The 18,795-nt window shown below is 37.1% G+C and overlaps 3 protein-coding genes across 5 annotated transcripts; 2 read left to right on the top strand and 1 right to left on the bottom strand.

The window, feature by feature from the left end:
- Positions 1-162: 162 nt before the first annotated feature.
- LOC18586063 (beta-1,3-N-acetylglucosaminyltransferase lunatic protein, putative (DUF604)) lies at positions 163-4,503 on the top strand. Its single transcript, XM_007009212.3, has 3 exons — positions 163-1,196; positions 3,258-3,794; positions 3,976-4,503. The coding sequence occupies exons 1-3, from the start codon at positions 363-365 to the stop codon at positions 4,081-4,083; spliced, it is 1,479 nt and encodes a 492-aa protein (XP_007009274.3). The 5' UTR covers positions 163-362; the 3' UTR covers positions 4,084-4,503.
- Positions 4,504-5,192: 689 nt separating this feature from the next.
- On the bottom strand, positions 5,193-8,336 carry LOC18586062 (Tetratricopeptide repeat (TPR)-like superfamily protein). Of its 3 annotated transcripts, none has more exons than XM_088802485.1 (8): positions 8,155-8,336; positions 7,950-8,069; positions 7,509-7,604; positions 7,344-7,416; positions 6,247-6,308; positions 6,025-6,100; positions 5,562-5,622; positions 5,193-5,471 (listed from the first exon to the last, which is right to left on the bottom strand). In XM_088802485.1, exons 1-8 carry the CDS (start codon positions 8,278-8,280, stop codon positions 5,420-5,422), a joined length of 666 nt encoding a protein of 221 aa, XP_088658611.1. In that variant the 5' UTR covers positions 8,281-8,336; the 3' UTR covers positions 5,193-5,419. The 3 variants fall into 3 exon arrangements, with proteins under 3 accessions (XP_088658611.1, XP_007009271.3, XP_007009273.3); XM_007009209.3 differs by having other exon boundaries at positions 6,019-6,100; positions 8,155-8,334; XM_007009211.3 differs by lacking the exons at positions 5,193-5,471; positions 5,562-5,622 and adding an exon at positions 5,633-5,783 and having other exon boundaries at positions 6,019-6,100; positions 8,155-8,335.
- Positions 8,337-11,477: 3,141 nt separating this feature from the next.
- LOC18586061 (AT-hook motif nuclear-localized protein 15-like) lies at positions 11,478-13,783 on the top strand. Its single transcript, XM_018128657.2, has one exon. The coding sequence runs from the start codon at positions 12,435-12,437 to the stop codon at positions 13,452-13,454; it is 1,020 nt and encodes a 339-aa protein (XP_017984146.2). The 5' UTR covers positions 11,478-12,434; the 3' UTR covers positions 13,455-13,783.
- Positions 13,784-18,795: the final 5,012 nt, after the last annotated feature.

Here is an 18,795-nt window from a genome sequence, read left to right as displayed (position 1 = left end):
TAGGGCTTATCATCATCATTTTCAATTCTTTATAGTCATTTTCAACAAATATCATAAGAACATGTTTCCCACGCCGAATGTTTTCCCATTTTATTTGACTTTTTTTTTTCAATTAATTAAAAATTTAATTACCCACAGTAAACTCATTAACAGTTAAACTCTCTCTAAACACCATGATTAACCACCTTAATCCTAAACCAAAAAGCTCTTTAAAAATCAAAGCCAGCTTAGCATCATTATTTTGAATTCACAGTCTTCGCGTCTTAACCAAGAAGAAGAAGAAGCGGAGGAAAAGCTGTATCCCTTTCCTTCTTCTTTCCGTTTCCCCAGCTTCTGTCAGTTTACCGGAAGAGAAAAGCAAGATGAGTCCACGACAGGATCTTCTGAAAACGACGGCGTTCTTCATCTACCCGGAGAAGCCACGTGACATGCTCGTGCTCATCACCCGAATCGCCCTTCTCATTTGCCTCTTCATCTCCATTGCTCTCGTCCTTTACGTCTCCTTCTCGAACCGGCCATACCCGTTTATTCGGTTCACTTCCCTGAACCGGAAAATGGGCTCCGAAACGCCCGACAATTCCCCGACCAACATCTCGCATCTCCTCTTCGGCATCGGTGGCTCAGCCAAGACGTGGAAAGAACGACGCGCTTTTAGTTCGCTCTGGTGGGACGTGGAATCCACTCGCGGGTTTTTCTGGCTTGATGAAAAGCCCGACGAGACCGGGACCGTCAACGATTTTGATGCGGAAGCGGGAGTTTCGTTGCCTTATCGGATATCGGGTCCGGAATGGACCCGGTTTAAGTATTCGAGTTCGAGATATGCCGTTCGGATCGCCCGAATAGTATACGACAGTTTTAACTTGAAGTTGCCTAACGTGAGGTGGTTCGTGATGGGTGATGATGATACTGTGTTTTTCACTCATAACTTAGTTTCTGTCTTAGCGAGATATGATCATCGTCAAATGTGGTACATCGGAGGAAACTCGGAGAGTGTAGAACAAAACGTAATGCATGCATACGACATGGCATTCGGAGGGGGAGGCTTCGCTGTGAGTTACCCATTGGCGGAGAAATTAGTCAAAGCATTGGACGGTTGTCTCGAAAGGTACTATTATTTCTACGGCTCTGATCAAAGGATATGGGCATGCATCAGTGAGATTGGGGTGCCACTCACCCGAGAACCCGGCTTTCATCAGGTACGTTGGTTCTTAACTTGACATGACCATGATTTTCTCTTCTTTTGGCATCAATGTTTTGGTTTTACACGTGGCGAGTTTTTGCGGAGAGATGGGGTTTGTGGTAAAAAAGATGACAAACCGGTGGCTCACCCGACAGTTTCCTCACCGTGGACTCCGACGTTTCATGGGTTTGTTGCCACGTGTAGAATTCTTTCTTCTCTCTCTTTGAGTTGGGCTCTTTGGTTGGTGACTTTGGTCCACTGGTTAATGATTGCTTTCCCATCTTTCCTTCATGTGATGTTTAAAGCTTACAAATCTTAACTTTGCAGATTCACTGTTCAAGATTCCTTTGGTAAAGCCAATTAAGTTAAGTAAAACACCTTAATTAAAGCATTTTCCATGATTAAGATACTATTTCACATGACATTATAAATCAAAACTCTATCCGAATTCGATTATATAAGATATCTAATTACAATGTATCTATTGTCATCCTTGTAAATACGGTAAGAAAGGCTCTTACCTAATGACTGCAATTTGTCATTGGGTTGTGCTTCCGAACGAAGCATTCAATGAATACTATTATAATTGAATGAGCTAAAATGTGCATGAAAATAGAATCATCTTTATAATTTTACTATAATTGTTGGCATAATGCTAAGAGTTATAGTGAGAAATGTAGGGTTGAATTGTTAATTGTTTTATAGCACCAGGTAAGGGAAAGTTTTGCTATCTGTCAACTCAGATGACAAAGTTGTGAAAGTTTTTCTATCATCTCTGCTTGGTTTTCACGAAGCATCTTTGGGGACCAACCACCATTAAATTTTTACAGCCACCTTTAGATACCAACAAATTGAACAGGCCAACAAGTCCTTGGGAAAACCATGTGAAGGGTGTATCCAACAGATAAAGGTTTTGGCCTACAAAATTTTCATTATCAGCACGTTTTTTACAGTTGTAAAGATAGGGCCTAAAAAAGGGTTTCCTGGGAACGTGGCAAGCATACAAAGAGACCAAATCTGTGAGATAAGATATCTCTGCTGGTTCGCTTAATTGGTTTTTCTGTCAATTTCTCTGGAGTTGTTGGAAGCTGCTGGGTAGAATAACTTGTTTGTTTCTACTACTACTTGTCACCATCTCAAGCTTATCTTCACTTAAATTTTTCTTTGTGTGGTCAACTATTTGCATCAATGGGGCATTCCCCATTCTAAATGGTTGGGTTTAGAGAGCTTTAAAAGAGAAAAAAACATGATCTGTTGTGGTAGCTTGCATGTGGGTATGGTTTGTATCTGTGGCATTTTATACTATAAACTCTCTTTTTTTTTTACCTTTTTACTTGACTGAGCACTTTCCCATTCTTCTTTTGAAAAGTTTTACAAGGAAGGAAATATAATGTACCATGCATTTGCCATTACTTTTTGTCCACCTGTCTGGTCCCGAGTATCTGGTTGAAGAACTAAGGATCTGAAAAAATTAAAGTTTGCTGTGTCCTTTCTCTGCATTAATGTCCATGCACTTCAGTTAGGTGTTAGATTGCCATTTGATGCTGCTGAGCATCTAGCTTCAATGCATTTTCTTTTCTTTCCTTGTTCTCTCCATCTGAACCTGCCTCTCTCTTATTTAAAGAAAGCATGAACTGATGAACAGGGTGAATTGGACATGTGGCAGAAGAAAATCATTTGTTCAAACCTTAGTTAAGGTTACTGTATTGACAATGGATCCATTGTAAATATTAATTTGATTCTTGTCCGTGGCTCATCTGAAAAACATTTTCTTTTCCCTCACACCTCATAAGAAAGAGTAGTAAAAATAATGAAAAGGAAAGAAGTTAGTCTTGATGACCACTCTCATCATGAAAGCTGTTTCCATTGCTTCTTTGATAATAATATAAATTAAACATGCATATAAAGTATGTATATTGTGTTCCCATGTTATGACTGCACTTTTATTTTTGTTAATCTCTTTTGCTTTTTGTTCTTGTTGAGTTTGACTCTGTAGAAATATTAAAGAATCCAATTCTTTATTGTTTTTGAGAAAATCATGATAATAATATATATTTTTTCACATAAAAATTTTCAGTTTGATATTAGAGGGGATCCATATGGTCTGCTAGCAGCCCATCCTATGGCGCCACTTGTCTCATTTCACCACCTTGACGGCTTGGTACCCATGTTCCCCAACAAGACCCGGATAGACTCCTTGAAGACCCTTATGAAAGGGTACCGGGTCGACCATGGCCGGATCCTCCAGCAAAGTTTCTGCTATGACAGCAAGAGGAAATGGTCAATTGTAATTGCATGGGGCTACACCATTCAGATATATCCACGGGTGGTGACTGCATCTGATCTGCATATGCCACTGCAGACTTTTAAGACATGGAGGAGTTGGAGCAATGGACCTTTCACATTTAATACCCGACCCATGCCAGCTGACCCGTGTGAATGGCCAATTATTTATTTCCTGGACCAGGTTGAGGTTGGCATGAGTGGAACCCGGACCAGGTACAAGATAGCCAAGTCTGGGAAAACCTGTAATAGAACAGACTATGGCCTTGCAATGGCTGTGAACAGCATCACAGTTTCTTCAATGAAGATGGCTCCAGATTATTGGCAAAAGGTAAGCTAAACTGGATAAGCAGTCAAAATACAGATACCAGCTTAGAAACATGTGTCCCTGGACCGAGCAATCCCAGTTCAAGACTTAGAATCTTTACTCAACCTCTGCTGTCTCATCCAATTTAACATCCAGAAATGTAAATAGCACGACTAATAATCTGGATGTTTTTGTATATATGCAGGCGCCACATAGACAATGCTGCGAGATCATGGATCGAGGAAGCATAAAGAGTGGAAGCATGCGAATTAGGATTAGGAATTGCAGACAATCGGAAACAACTACTATCTAGAGGTAGTCAGTGCAGGCCTGAGAATTTTCTACTTATGTAAATAGTCATTTACACGAGAGTATCATTAGTATCTAGGATTTTTAATGGCCTTTTTTCGGGTAGAGGAACCTAGACTCCCCTTTCTTTTCTCATATTATTTCCAGTGCGAGCTCGTGCACGCATGCATATATCTATTGCCAAGAATAACTTTGATGAAAAATGACTCAGGAGAGTGATACTTGACCTTTTCGAAAAAGGAGGAAACTTTTGCTGGTTGTATGCAGCATTCAAGTGAAAATGAGTATGACATGCTTGAATAGATGATATTGAAGCATCCAATGTGCAAAACTAAGAAAAGAGAAGTTGTCCAATTTCCTTGGACTCTCTCTATCCTATAGTGTAATCCATTAATTAATTGGAACTAAAGTTTTCTTTTCAGAATTCAGTTTCCCAAGTATGGGAATGACAGGAAATACGACATGTCAATATGGTTTCATTGTGGCAGCCTCCCTAACAGCTTCACCATGCATGATTCTGCAAGGGTCTGGATTTGATCCCCAAAGAAAATAAGTGGTCCAGCTAGTGGCACTGAAAATATGCAGAGCCACTAAAAAAGATCCGTGCTAAAAGACAATGATAGCAATCACCAGAAAGAGGAAAAGAAAAGCATTGCAGAAAGCAGAAAGCAGGAAGCAGGAAAAAGTTTCCTGTTAGTTACTTTCTAGTCAAAGATCACTAAACGACATCCACTCATGGCGCAGCACCATGCTTAACATGGTTGGAAAGCTTCATGGAGTTCTTTTCGATTCCTTTTGCCCATTGGAAGATAAAAGCTCTGTGCAACTTGTAGAAGGAAGGCCCAGTGATATATGGTGAATAACAGTTCACCTCATCTATTGTTAATTACATCTAAACATTCCATGGATTAGGCCCAATGGTTGTTAGTTGTTTCGCATTGAGTGGAGGATGAAAGGCCAAGTTTTCAATCCCCTTACCCCTCATCCTGCCCCAAATCTACCAAAAAACAGAATATGGCCTAAGAAGGAGCTATTGATCAGCACCAGACTTCATCAATTATTATTTTTTAAAGGGAGAAAGTATATGGTTTCTTTTGAGATGATATACAGGAGTTAAAAAGAGTTACAGTTTTATTCATCTGATATATGAACATGAAACGTTCTCACTTTATCATACAAAGTAAGTGCATGCATCTTCAACATGGACAACGACGAAAATGACATGACTGATCACCTATGACAGTTGGTACAGCAAAATAGCTACACACACCTCAAATCAAAACTGCTGCAGTGCCAATTCTCTATTTTTCACTAGAAGATCATTCATGAGAAATGTACTACTAGTTGCAAAGCAATGTGTCCCGCGTTGCATTTCCAGTTGTTGGATTCAACCTAATGCCACATGGACAGTTCAATAGTAATAGAAACATAAAACATGTATTACAAGACAAATATATGTCCTAGAGGTATGAGCTATCTTACCCGTCTGCAATTTTGCAAAGGTATTCACGTTGATCATCTCTCAGAGGCACATCTGTGAAATCTAATTATACAAAAGAAATCAGCTAAATCGACCTTTTGTCTGATAATATGATTTGCAAGAGCTCTTATTGAGTTGAGATCATTCAAATGGGAAACCTTTGAGCATGAAAGTTTCCTAAAATCAATGTTTCACTTCTGGTTGGAACTATGTTGGTGCGATACCTTTTACAAAAATTCAATTAAAAATGAGTGAAGAATTACTCCAACAGTTCTGAACTACCAATAAAGCACGGTCCATGAAACTAAAGGATTATGTGTAGTGAGAACTATGAACAAATGAAGCAACATTCAAGGTATAACTAGCAGTACACCTTAGGCTTTGCAGAAGTATTAATCCTCAAAAGCATCCATATACAGCTAATTGAAAGTTGCATTAAACTGGTAGGTTTTTACATACCAGCACCTGTTACATTTGATCCTTTGAATGATGTGTTCCCAGTAGTAAGTGCACCTTCCAAGTTTGCATTGCTTAAATTTGCCTGCAGTAGGTATGGTGCAGATTCATAAGAAAAGATTGTCTGATAGAACGATGGCTTATCTTTCTGATAACAGATACAACACAAACGAATCTGAAATAGCATTCCACAAGGAAAAGAAAGTGCACCTAAGATTCGATAAAGATTACCTTTGCTACATTTGCCAAAGAAAAATCTGCACCTCTAAGATCGGCATCTGAAAGGTCAGCCCCTGACTCATCGCAAAATGTTACAAAATCAATAATAGTAATCCCTTAAAAAATGTAATTGATATTGGTAGCAGGAAAAAGGAAAAAAAGATTGAATTTTGAACTTTAGGAGAAAAATTCCAATTTCAAGTTTTCAATTGGATATTTCAACATATAAATGATATTGACAGCAGTTAAGCTAATTTATTATAAACATATCCTTGACATTGATCAAAGAATCCCATTAAGGGAATGGATCAAGGATGATACTCAAAAGCAGATAGAGAGTGCAATAACAGTCATTATAACCGTGTTTTTTTCCATTTTAAGTCATTTTTTACTTCGTTTATCCTTACAAAATGAATAGGTAAATGATCAAAAAACCAAAGATGTACATGTTCTTCCAAAGTTGCAGGCATGCACTTATCTGAAACATATACTAACAAAATAATGACATCTGTCATGTTGCAGAACCTACATCCCATACTTCTCAATATTTCAAATGACGCTGTTAAAGCATCTCAAACCAAAAATCAACCAAAATTAACTTTGATTATGCTTTGGTCTCTTCATTTTTTGAAACCTTCAGTCTCGTAATAAGTGACAACATGATAAAAAGTCGAATGCCATTTCAATGTAGAGCCAGAGTTAACCAAACTACAACCACTTAACTAAACATTTGGAATGAACAACAGTTGTTATTTTTGATGAAACTTGATATACTACCCTAGGCCTTAAACCAATGAGGCATGTGGGTTAGGCTGCAAGGCCAAGGTCTACTGCAATGTGGCAAATGGATATGAGCTCAGATAAACTAAGTTCTCAACTTCTCATGGCCTTAGCTCTTAAACAATACAGATATTCCAACAATAGAACTGTTGCATGTTTAAAAGCCCTAACTGCTTTAAGGCCTTAAAACAAGCTTCACCATAATCATCGATACTTCAAAGTCACATCAAATTCTATCTTTAAAGATGATACGAACATAGGGAATTCTTCAATCACCATGGCAAGTTATACATTCCAAATAGGGAAATGCATAAAATAGTTTGAGAAACCTGTCAAATCAGCATCAAAGAAGCTAGCACCCAGCAACTTTGCGCCTTTGAAATTGGCTTGTCGTAGGATGGACTGGAGTATAGGACAAAGACACTCAATGAGCATAACAGATTGAAAATTAACATATGCACACATACATTTCAAATAGTCGAAAAGAGCAATACCGTCTTAAAATCTTGCTTGATCAAAGTCTTTCCACTAAAATCTTTACCCGTTAAGTCCTGTCCCCTCGTCACTTCAGCCCCATAAGGCCCTCCTCCCTTTTAATAAATGCACATTGCCCAAACAAAAGACATAGATCACGAATCTGAATTACAATTTTATCGGAAATCATGGAGCAAAACAAAAAATATTGAATCACCTGAAGCATAATTCTGCTTTAGTTATTTACTAAGAAAACCAATTACAAAGAGAGCAAAAATGAGTAGTTTGAATTATCATATTGAGGCTAGCTATATCTAAGATAGGAACAACCCAATGTCAGGTGGATCAAACTCTTGTGCTTCAGATAACAAATCTTTTGCAAGTCTTTCAAGATCACATACAACTTCTCAGGGCAAGGAAAAAAATTGAACATTATTAGAGCTGCAATTCTAAAAATTTACCTTGAAAGCAAGTGCAGGATCTACAAAGAGGATAGAAGCAGAGACAAGGGCAAGCAAGCTAGCTTTTGAAAATGATTCTCCTAAAGAAAATGAAACCTTTTCAAGTTTCTCCTCAAAAACCTGTCCAAAACAACCCTTAAATTAACCAAAACAATCCCAAAAAAGAAAGTGAAATGACAGAGTGAAAAAGGGTTGTCAAATGCACCTTGGGTGTAGGATAGTTAAAGAAAGAGTGAGCTTTAACGAAGCAAAGAGGGGACTTGGGTGGTTTTCTCAGTGGAAATTGCTTAGAAGAAAAGGAAACATTGTTACAATGACAGAGAAGAGCCATTTTTCTCCCTTTCTTGTTGGCTCTCTGACAATGCTATGGCAAAGATATGGATAATGATTTTTGTTTTTCAGTTACTTCTTCCGACACGCGGCAAATTGGAGATCCTGTCGGGTTAAAAACCGGACCGGACCAACCTTTTGTCCAAATATGGTAGCTTAAGATTGGGCCAAGGGTTGAGGATGAAATAAATTGGGCTGGCTGCCTAGCCATACGCAAAGTATATAAAATTACAAAAATACTTTTTGTTTTATATTTCTATTTCCTTTTTGGATGAATTACTTAGATAAGAATTTTTTTTATATTTATTTATTTTAAAAATTTCAATAAAAAAATTATCTATTTATAATTATCAACTTAGTTGAAAAAATCCGTACAAGGTTTAGGAAATACGTGTATATTTATTAAAGATTTTACCTAAATTAATTACTGGGATAAAGTTTAAATTTACTATCTTAGCCAAGATGATAAATCAAATTTATCAGTTATACATGTAATTTTTTAATTAGGTTCAAAAATATTAAAACTAAATAATAAAAAAAAATCTTTCCGAAGGAATAAGTGAATCTTTTACAAAATATTTTGAGTTTTTTATTATTTCTTAAAATATAATTAAAAAGTATAATAATAAAATTGTACCTCGTTCAAAGATAGATAATAAATTTAATTCAACATCATTCTAAGCATAACAGTAAATCCAAAGTTTTTCTTTAAATTACTCCCGGATTCACAAACAAGTAAAAACCCTTTTTTTATTATGTATATTTTATAAAACCAATCCCGTCTCTCCGTAATTCTGGATTTTTTTTTAAAAAGAAAAACCATAAATGAAGACCAGTAAAATAAAAATGTTCATGAACTGAACCAAGTGAGATCAGTACGCACCTTTTACCCATTGATGTCAGTAACAAGTTAATCATATGGCCAAGTATTAAATGTGGGGATGTACTAATCTTGTGTGTACGAAATCGAACGTGCAAAGAATCGTATCAATCTGAACTTCCATTCAATGATATAATAATGCTTACAATTACTTGGCATTTATTTTGATAGCTAAAGGAAGGGCCAAGACTCTTGAAGGATCTTTGATGATATACCTAAATAATTAGGTCTTCAATTAATGATCGTTTTATTAAGTTCAAACGCAATTAATAATGGAAGTTTTGTTGTTGGATAAACCTCTAATTACTTGATTAATTGCTACAATTATTTCGTCAAGAACTTAAGGCGTTAATTGTTGGATTCACTGTCGGTATATATATCTGATGTACTATTTGTGCACAACACTCATATAACATTACTTAATTATAGAATATCATGTCATAAATGTGTAAATGCAAAAACTTTAAAAAAAATTTTAAAATAAAAAATTTTAAATTATGTTTAAATTTTAATTATTTTATCAACCGTATGTCGGTTAACGGATAGTGTATAAAATATTTTATCAAATATAAACATTTATATAAATTGATTTAACATCTTTTATTTCATTTTTTACATTTTTTTTTATATATACATTCAATGTTTTGAATATACAATTAATGGTTGAACCTAAATTCAAAACTACACTCGAGGAAGTTGGACTGTAATTTTATTTCTTCTCATTACATAATAAATACTGCTCATTTTGTCAGTGTACAATATAATGGCAATAACTGATAATTGTGTATGTCTAAGTTTTTTTTTTTCATTGTTTTATTTTTTAAAAATTATATATATATATATATAAGTTGGAATTAATGAAATTATCTCTATAATTAATTACAAACGTCAGTCATCTCTCCCCTTTGGCACTTTTTACAATTAGCTTTAGACCATGTGTTGGGTTTATTTTCTTAATGTAATTTCACTCTTACTTAATGCAGAAAATTATATATATTTTTTTCAGTCAAATTAGGAGAGATCATAAATGCTAGAATTTGATACTTTTGATTGTGAAAACAAAGGAATTGAATCAAAGGGTAATTGGCAGAGCCACTGGTGTCGTCACTAATCATCATCGATGCTTTGATTCCATTTCAATCCATTGCCAGAATTCCATGTACAGAAACGTGTAGAAACTAGGGTCTAGGGCCAGCTTTCTTTGCTTTCTTTATTCTGTATGGGAGAAGCTAGTAGAAACCTCAGCATGCTTTGGAAACCCGAAAAAAGAAACAAAAGAAAAGGATCAAAAAGGGGACAAACAAAATAATAGAAAGATGTGCACCGAAAAATGGGCAGGCAGCAGAGCCAAAAACAGTGTTTGACTGAAAGACTTGAAAGAAAAGGAAATGGGGGTGCGGCCCCCTGGCCCTTTTTGGGGGGTGGTTAGCCTAGTTGGGGGAGAGGGGGCTTGGTTTTTGGGTAGTGAAATGTTCCAGGCTTCTCTCCTTTGTCTTGGCATTCGATACTTTGTCGGGACTTGAAGACAATGACGTGTTCCCACCACCAAACCCCGACCCAACCCTTCCACCTTCCCATCTCTCAACTCTTTCTCTTGTTCTTCTTACTCTCTCTCTCTCATATTCGCACGTTACCCCACACCATTAGGGAGGTTTGGAGAAATGGGTTCTTACTCTTTTGCAAATTAGTATTCCCAACTCTGAAGAAAGGTTAGAAGCTGCTTTTCCAATAATGTAAACTGTAAAAAACTCAACTTGTTTGCTACATTACCATGCACCCAGTCCTCCCATAAACTTGATCTTATGACCCCTCCATCATCATCATCATCATCATGGCCAATCATACGATCATGACCAGCACATGGAACATTCTAGCTAGCATGTGGTTAGCTACCCTACTTGCTTGCTATAGGTTTAGAGGTTTTCCTTGGGTGAATGCTTTTATTGCTTAGGTTTTATATTCTTGCTCGAGCACCCTAAATTTATGTCAAGTAGGTGAAAAAAACATCCTTGCTTTACAATGGGGAAAGAAGAGAAATAAGTACACTATAGTCATCATTAGGTAGGCAAGATAAGTATTAACTTGAGAAGCAATTCTCTCATTGTTTGATGCATGAATTTTCTTATTTGATGGATATGGATAAATAGTTATGACAGCCCATGACAAGATGGGGCTTGAAAATTGGTCATGATTTCCAATCAAAATCAACCACATGATGACATCAAAGGATGAACAGTTACCATTTCATTGATGGTTTTTCAAGTTTTTAGATGTGGACTATAAATGCTCAATCAACTTGTTGGAGTGGGCTTAGCTTGATAAACCTTGTAAGTCAAAAAATAAAAAAAAAGAAAAAAGAAAAGGAAAAGCCAGGGAGACAAGCAGAAACCAGGCTCTGCAAAACCGCTATATGTTAGAAGCTAGTGGGAGTTCTGGCAATTGTAATCGTTATCGTACAAAACCAGGGAGAGAGAGAGAGAGAGAGTCAAGTGCTTCTCTTTAACGTACACTTGCACGAGACTTGGGAAAAACCAAACTGGTCAGGCTGCAGCAGCAAGGTAAAACTGAAGAAGAGGACCCCCCATCCCCTCCCCTGAAACAAGCGAGAGTTTGCCGTACAGAGAGATAGTTTGATTACTCGGTTACTCGATTTTTCGTTTTTCTGTATATTGAGTGAGAAGAGGTACAGAAAAAGGTTACCTTTTTTCCTCAACAATCTTTTTGTGTTCAGTACAAGAAAATAACAGGAAAGAGCAAAGCACAGCATATTTCACCTACACAACACAGTGCTTCGAGTTTCACGTAGCTGGGGGTGTCCTTTCCAGTTTCTGCAAGCAAGATATTTTTGAAGTTTGAAGTTTGAAGCTGGGATCTTGAAGATAAATTTGTTTCTTTGGGGGGTTTTAGAAAGGTGGGTTTTTGTTTGAAGAGAAGAAGGCTTTGTTGGATCTGATTTTGAGGTTAATGGGTAGGGTTTTTCATGCAAAAAACAAGAGGAACCCCTGTGTGTAGTGTCTGATTCATGCAATATGGTGGTGTGGGTTTTGAAGAAGAGATAAGGTTTTGGACTTGTACCAACTTGATTTGGGGTTCTTCATTAGAGATCTCTCTGTCAATCTACCACAGCAAACAAACAAAGGAAAACGAAGTTTCCATTGCTAAGTAACGGTAACAGAGAAGATCCCATTCATTTTGGTTCTTTTTCCTATTTGCCATCTTAGTTATTATTGCTTTGATTCCCCTCCAAAAAAAAAGTTTGTTTCTTTTTTTGAAATATGGCTAATCGTTGGTGGGCTGGAAATGTGGCCATGAGAGGTGTTGATTCAATAGCTTCAACTCCATCTCTTCACCTTAGGAACCCATCTGAAGAAGATCACCGGATAGCTTTGAACCGCCTTGGACCCAGACGAGAACACCAAGATTTTAGAGATAATAACGCTAGCCCCCCCAATGCCAACACTAGCAGCCCTAACGCCGCCACTCCAAACCAAAACCAAGACGACAATGAAGATAGCCGAGACAATATGGAACCTGATGACCAAACTACCGCTTTTGAAACCATTGAACCTGGTTCAAGTTCAGCCAGTCGCCGTCCTAGGGGTAGACCACCTGGTTCAAAGAACAAACCGAAGCCTCCCATTGTTATCACCAAGGAAAGCCCTAACTCTCTCCGTAGCCATGTGTTGGAAATCACTAGTGGCAGTGACATTGCCGAGTGTATAGCTAATTTTGCTCAGCGCCGCCACCGGGGTGTGTCGGTTTTGAGCGGCAGTGGTATTGTTACCAATGTTACCCTCCGCCAACCAGCTGCCCCTGGTGGAGTGATCACTTTACATGGAAGATTTGAGATTTTATCTTTATCCGGTGCGTTTCTGCCCGCACCTTCGCCTCCGGGGGCCACGGGCCTGACTGTGTATTTAGCGGGCGGGCAAGGGCAGGTGGTGGGAGGGAGTGTGATTGGGGCCCTGATAGCGTCAGGGCCAGTGATGGTTATCGCGGCAACTTTTACGAATGCGGTTTATGAGAGGTTGCCAATAGAGGATGAAAATGGTGGTGAGGAAGGAGGAGGAGGAGGAGGAGAAGGGATTGGGGTGCAGCAGCAAGTTAACCATAGCAATAATAATGGTGGCGGCGGCGGTGGTAATTCAGGGTCATCTCAGTCTCAAGGTTTGGGTCATGAGCAGGAAGGTGGTTCAATTCCTTTGTATAATTTGCCTCCTAATTTACTGCCTAACGGACAAATGCCTCCTGATGTGTTTTGGGGTCCTCCGCCGCGTCCACCCCCCTCCTATTAACATGAAAGAGGAATGGATTGGAGATAGAGCCGAAGGTGGAAACTGGAGATGGTGTGGTGGTTTGACTATGCTGACTGGTTTTTGTGCAAAAAATGTAATGACAATTTTCATGTAAGTGTAGGGGAGAAAGGTAGGACTACTTGTTAATTAGTTTCTGATCTCTGTGAATTTAACCAAGTTCATGGTTAGGCTTTTAACTATGTTTTAGATTATCTTTTGTAGAACTTTGTATAAGTATCTCTTGTTTCTATTCCCTAATCAACTCCTTTTTGGTGTAGCAATGTATCTTTGATGATGTAGGCAAAGAAATGAAATTCTTATTGAGCAAATTGTTTTGGTGCATGCTGTTTATAATCTGTGGTTAAGTTTCCATCATGTTTTAGAGCTTCCTAGTAGTCTCTTTTGTTGGCTTTCCCTTTAATTCCATTTGGTCAACTTTCTTGGAGGAATGCATATTGAGGATGTAGGAAAAGGAAGGGAAAGGTGCAGAAGAGAGTTGAGAGATACTTAAAATTGTTGCAAGGATATATCAGAAGATTCTTTTCATGGTATGCTTGTTAATACTTATCTTCATTCCTCAATATTTTATTATTTTCTTCTTTTTCCAACAATATTAATGGTGCTGAGAAGCTTAAATGTGAGAGTTCAATGTGTCAGAGAAAAGAGATGAATATCTAGTCAGGTTGGCAGAGCTATGACCGGAAAACTTCAGCTTCATTAGATGATCAGAGAGAGAGAGAGAGAGCTGGGGTGATTCATCTGCATTTTCCCAAATGGGTTGTTTCAGCACTGCTTGATCAGATTTTCACATCATAATGATTCATTGGGGGGGTAGTTTCTGCAATGGGTCATCCCAAATCAAGATAAAATCTGTATACTATACACCTGTGGGTCTCTTTGAGTGCATTATTGCCATATTTCACATAATGTGACATTCGTCTTGGAGAATTTCAAACTGACACTAGGGCTTGTAAAGCTGCCTTTCAATTGGTACTTCCTACCAGGTTTTAAAGGAAATGAAAATATCTCTAGAATATCATGATGGGAAGAAAAAGGCAATGGCATCTTCCGTATTGGATTTTGCCTAGTTTACTATGTATCTACAAAATTTGGGTTTTAGATCAAAATCTACAAGCTTATTCTGTTTGTCAATGCCTCATTATATAAGTTTAGACTTCTGAATTTTGTTTCTTTCCCATAGTCAAGTTTTGCCTTTTACCCCTTCTCAGCCACCATGATCTTTTGCCTAGACCGGGTTTTGCATTTTGGATTAACATTCTTGTCTGTCTCAGAGCTAAAGTGACTAATTTGGTATCTAAGTTTGAATTAATCTCCCTATCTTAATTGCTTCTAATTTTGTTTGCTAGTTGAAGAGGATGCAGATATAATAAGATATAAAATAGCAATTAATTACTAAGCTGTACTTGTACTTAAAATAGTTTATTTTGTTAAGGCTGAAAAAAGGTCCTAGCAGGATTTCAGTTCCTCAATACTTTTTTTTTTTTGCTCAGCCAACAAAATATTTGTATTAAGTTGATTTCTCATACTTACTATTAAGTTGATTTCTCTCTTTAGTGTGATGGAATTTTTCAAGTTAATGTGTTCTTAGTTGAATTTCTTTTCCTCCAATGAGATTTTATATGACATTTTGTCCCCTATATTAACATGAAGTGACTATGTACAGAATTAAAACTGTTATGAATTATAAGTACGACCGTTGCCTGTTTGTTAAATGAGTTTTATTATTCAAATGCAGTATTGGTTTGAACTAGTCGCGGCTGATCTAAATGTGTACTTGAAGTCATTGTGTTTCTTTTTGCCCTCTTAGTCAATGGTTGTTGCATATCAGGACGAGCTTCTAAGATAGTAGTTGAAAATATATGGAACAAGTATCTAAAAGTAGATAGCTAGTTTACCTTCCTAAAATCTTGCAAGAAATTTTGATCTCAACCAAACTTGGTGAGCTTTAAAAGTCAATCCTACTCTTACCAAACTAATGCAATCATGTTCATGAATGTGTGTAACAGGTATACTTGCCTGTGTGCATGTTCCTTTGTGTGAGGGCATAGTTTGTTGAACATGAAAAGAATCTTATGCATGCTCCATTGCCATTGCTTCAATTCCCCTCCTTCTGCCTTCCTGGATAGATTGTGAGAAGAGGGGAAATCAAACCTCGTTTTCTTTTCGAGGAAAGGTTAATTTGGCTACCTCTAAACTATAGGTCCACCTTCACTCCCCTACTTTCAGATATCATGGTTTTCCTCCCCAAACCTCATCTCCAGTTAGAAATGCAGTGTAATTGCTTGATTCTGCCTAATTTGATCACGACCACTAATAAGAATTATGAAGAATTCTATTAACTATATCAACTTGGTATATCTGAACTTCTGAATTTTTTGTTCCTTCCTTTTCATGGCTTACACATGCAATTTTGTTTAGATAGTTGAGAACATGCATTATGTTAACATTACTGAACCTCTATGATGTACATAAATCTTAGTGAGGCCTTAATTCCTTTGGTTCTTAATTACTAATAATGTTGCCAACTCGTGGGATTAACAGTTGCTATGTATGATTTGCTAGCGTATAGTAGCCGAGGTTTAAGGACAGGTGCTCTCCTTTTATTCGATTGTCTTGTTCCTCACATATGGAACTTGGTTCTTGGATAAATGTTGTAAATGATGCTCATCTTCCTTAATTAACAGGTAAAGACCATGAAAACACTGCTTCTTGTTTTTACTCTCAACCCCCATTTCTTCCTCAGTTGTCAATCAGAACTCAATATTATTAACTGTGTATTCTTGCTAAAGTTCAGCCAATTGAACTCGGTTTCCTTTAAGGTCTACACATGCATTTGCTGTAGCCATGATTTGCCACTGCTTGTTTAAAATCTCATCCAGCTGTTAAATTCAAACATTGTTAAGCACTAGGAAGAAATTGGAGAGGCACTTGCTCTGGCATTATCTTGATATGCACCAGTGTTTAAATTTAAGACGAGTCATCTCTGCTGATGCAACTTTTGCAGTTGGATAGTTCAGCAAACAGTTGATTAAGAATATGTGCTCTTTTTTGATTAGATGGGGAAACATCTATTAATCAACCATTTCTGCTAGGGTTCACTAATAAGATAGGACATAAAGTTGCCCATTTTCCTGATGGAATTACCTATGGCCTTGCTGTTGCATTTCCAGGGTAGACAATTTAGACTGCTTTTAGACTATTATTCAAGTTTGTTACATGTTGTGTGTGCCACTCATTCCACCATTTTCAGTTTTCTCTTCCTGCAGATTATAGGGGGGAACATCTTGTGAGATAGAGAGGCACTCTTAGTATTTATTGAGGGTGAAGATTGTAAGAACAAGAAAATATATCTATATTAATTCCATAGCTTTTTCTATCTTCTCTTGCTTTGAATAAGCAAATATATACGTCCATTATTGAATCAAATTTTCGGGTGCAAAGAGAGAGAGAGAGAGAGAGAGAGAGAGAGAGAGGGGAATTAAAGGCTTGTTGGAGTTCATTTCATGTTTGGCCAAGCATTTGAGAACTTGGTTACTTTGAGTGACTTTTACCTGTAGATGAGGCCAAGGATTGAGTGGAAAGGGGGGAAAGTGGGAGATATATATATATTCCAAATTAGAGCAGCTCCATTTGGTGATGTCATTGTCCTACCCCTTTTGGGAATGCATCAATCTTTGGGTGCATACCTATGGAATTGGCAACTTATAAAGATGTTTGTCTGCCTTTACTCCTTTCCTTTCAACATGCTTATTCAAACTTCATTAAATTATGTCTCCTTTCCAAAGAGGCTGTCCTTTGCTCCAGCTCAAAGAATCAATTGGATAAGGAAAGCTTATTTCCACCATCTTTGGTAGAATTAAATGTCTTAAAAATGATGCCACCCTTGTTAAAAGCTTGTCCAGCTTCAGTAATCACTCAGACAATGGCCAAGAAGGGTCCTTTTCCTTTATCCGAATATATCCTTTTCTTGAGCATGTGACTGACAACAAAAATATATATTAAAAAAAAGATTATGATCAAATTATATGCACAAAGAAAAAGGAAAAAGATTAAAGAACAATGCCCTTGCCTCATTACTTCTTCATTTAGAGATTAGAATACAAAGAATTAATTCAGTCCTCAACTACCCAACAAGTAGGGAAACCCGCTACTACTACTATTTCCATTTGGTGTAATCATTAAAGGAAAAAAAAAAAGAAAAAGGAAAGGAAGAGAACTTTACTAGGACAGTGACACTTAGGATACTCTTGCTTTCTTGCAGGTCAAATGAAAGCAATGATGGAATGCTTACTAAGACAGTAAGATTTATTGATAAAAGAATTAACCCAAGATTTTTAGAGCTATATTTACTGAATATATATGCTTTCAATGACTATTTTTCATGGTCTTCACTGATCTCCATGCAAGTTTTGTAAAACTGATTAACATATGTAGAAACCAAATTATCGAGTTTCAAAGTCTTAAGTGAACACCAAAAAGGTGTGTTATGACTTGAAGACTGCTTTCTTTGCAGATATTTGCGTGCAGCAGAGTTCTTAATGAAATATTTTCTGCTTGGCTGCAGAGAAAGCATAGGAAAATGATGTTAGAAACATGGGTTTTTGATATGTAGTTGAATTTTTTATATGACAGTCTAATTTTCATTTCTCATAAACCCAATTGTGACTTTGAGTTGTTGTCCCTTTCTTTTAATGTACTGATTCATCTATAGCCAATTTGATTCAATGATATTTTTGTTGGAAATGGAAGTGGTAGTTTTATTGAACAACTAAGCTTGCCTAAACCAAAAGTTCCACATTTCCATCAGTGTCCTGTCGATTCAAGAAAGTTTACTTATCACAATCTTCGCGTGGATGTTAACCTTATATCGTCAAGATAATGCTATCAATAGATAGAGCCACAAAATCTCATATCGAAGAAAAATTCTAAAAAAAAAATAAGAGTGAATGTCATAGTCTTAAAAAAGAGAGTCAAGAACCTTACATTCGTTATCTACTGGAGTGATACTGGACATATAAAGATTTACACTACTTTTAACCTGTGAGGGATCTTTTGTGAGATAAAATAATAAGAGCAGTAGATTAAAATGGATAATACCTTACAGAAATTAGTATAAATCGTCACAGTAAGCGATGCAAATTGAAGGGAAAATGTGGAATGGGATCATTTGATTGGAAAAATGACGGTGCCTTTAAGCCTTTAACATTGGTTGCATCTGGATTTTTGTGGGCTTGGACTTTGGGCAGTTCTTTTTGTATGTGAAGCACTGTAACATGATCAAGATAGGCCCAGTCAGAGTGTTCATGCCACTGGACCTTCT

The sequence above is a fragment of the Theobroma cacao genome, chromosome 10 (genome assembly GCF_053813885.1).
Source record: "Theobroma cacao isolate CCN51 chromosome 10, ASM5381388v1, whole genome shotgun sequence".
NCBI lineage: Eukaryota > Viridiplantae > Streptophyta > Magnoliopsida > Malvales > Malvaceae > Theobroma > Theobroma cacao.
This window is presented reverse-complemented; position numbering and strand designations above follow the sequence as displayed.

Coding starts and splice junctions, on each gene's coding strand:
- LOC18586062 (XM_007009209.3), bottom strand. CDS start 8,280: ATGGCTCTTCTCTGTCATTGTAACAATGTTTCCTTTTCTTCTAAGCAA. Junction 6,101..6,246: donor CTTTGGCAAATGTAGCAAAG/GTAATCTTTATC, acceptor TACCTACTGCAG/GCAAATTTAAGCAATGCAAA. Junction 5,472..5,561: donor CTTTGCAAAATTGCAGACGG/GTAAGATAGCTC, acceptor ATGTGGCATTAG/GTTGAATCCAACAACTGGAA.
- LOC18586061 (XM_018128657.2), top strand. CDS start 12,435: ATGGCTAATCGTTGGTGGGCTGGAAATGTGGCCATGAGAGGTGTTGAT.
- LOC18586063 (XM_007009212.3), top strand. CDS start 363: ATGAGTCCACGACAGGATCTTCTGAAAACGACGGCGTTCTTCATCTAC. Junction 1,197..3,257: donor GAGAACCCGGCTTTCATCAG/GTACGTTGGTTC, acceptor AAAAATTTTCAG/TTTGATATTAGAGGGGATCC. Junction 3,795..3,975: donor CTCCAGATTATTGGCAAAAG/GTAAGCTAAACT, acceptor GTATATATGCAG/GCGCCACATAGACAATGCTG.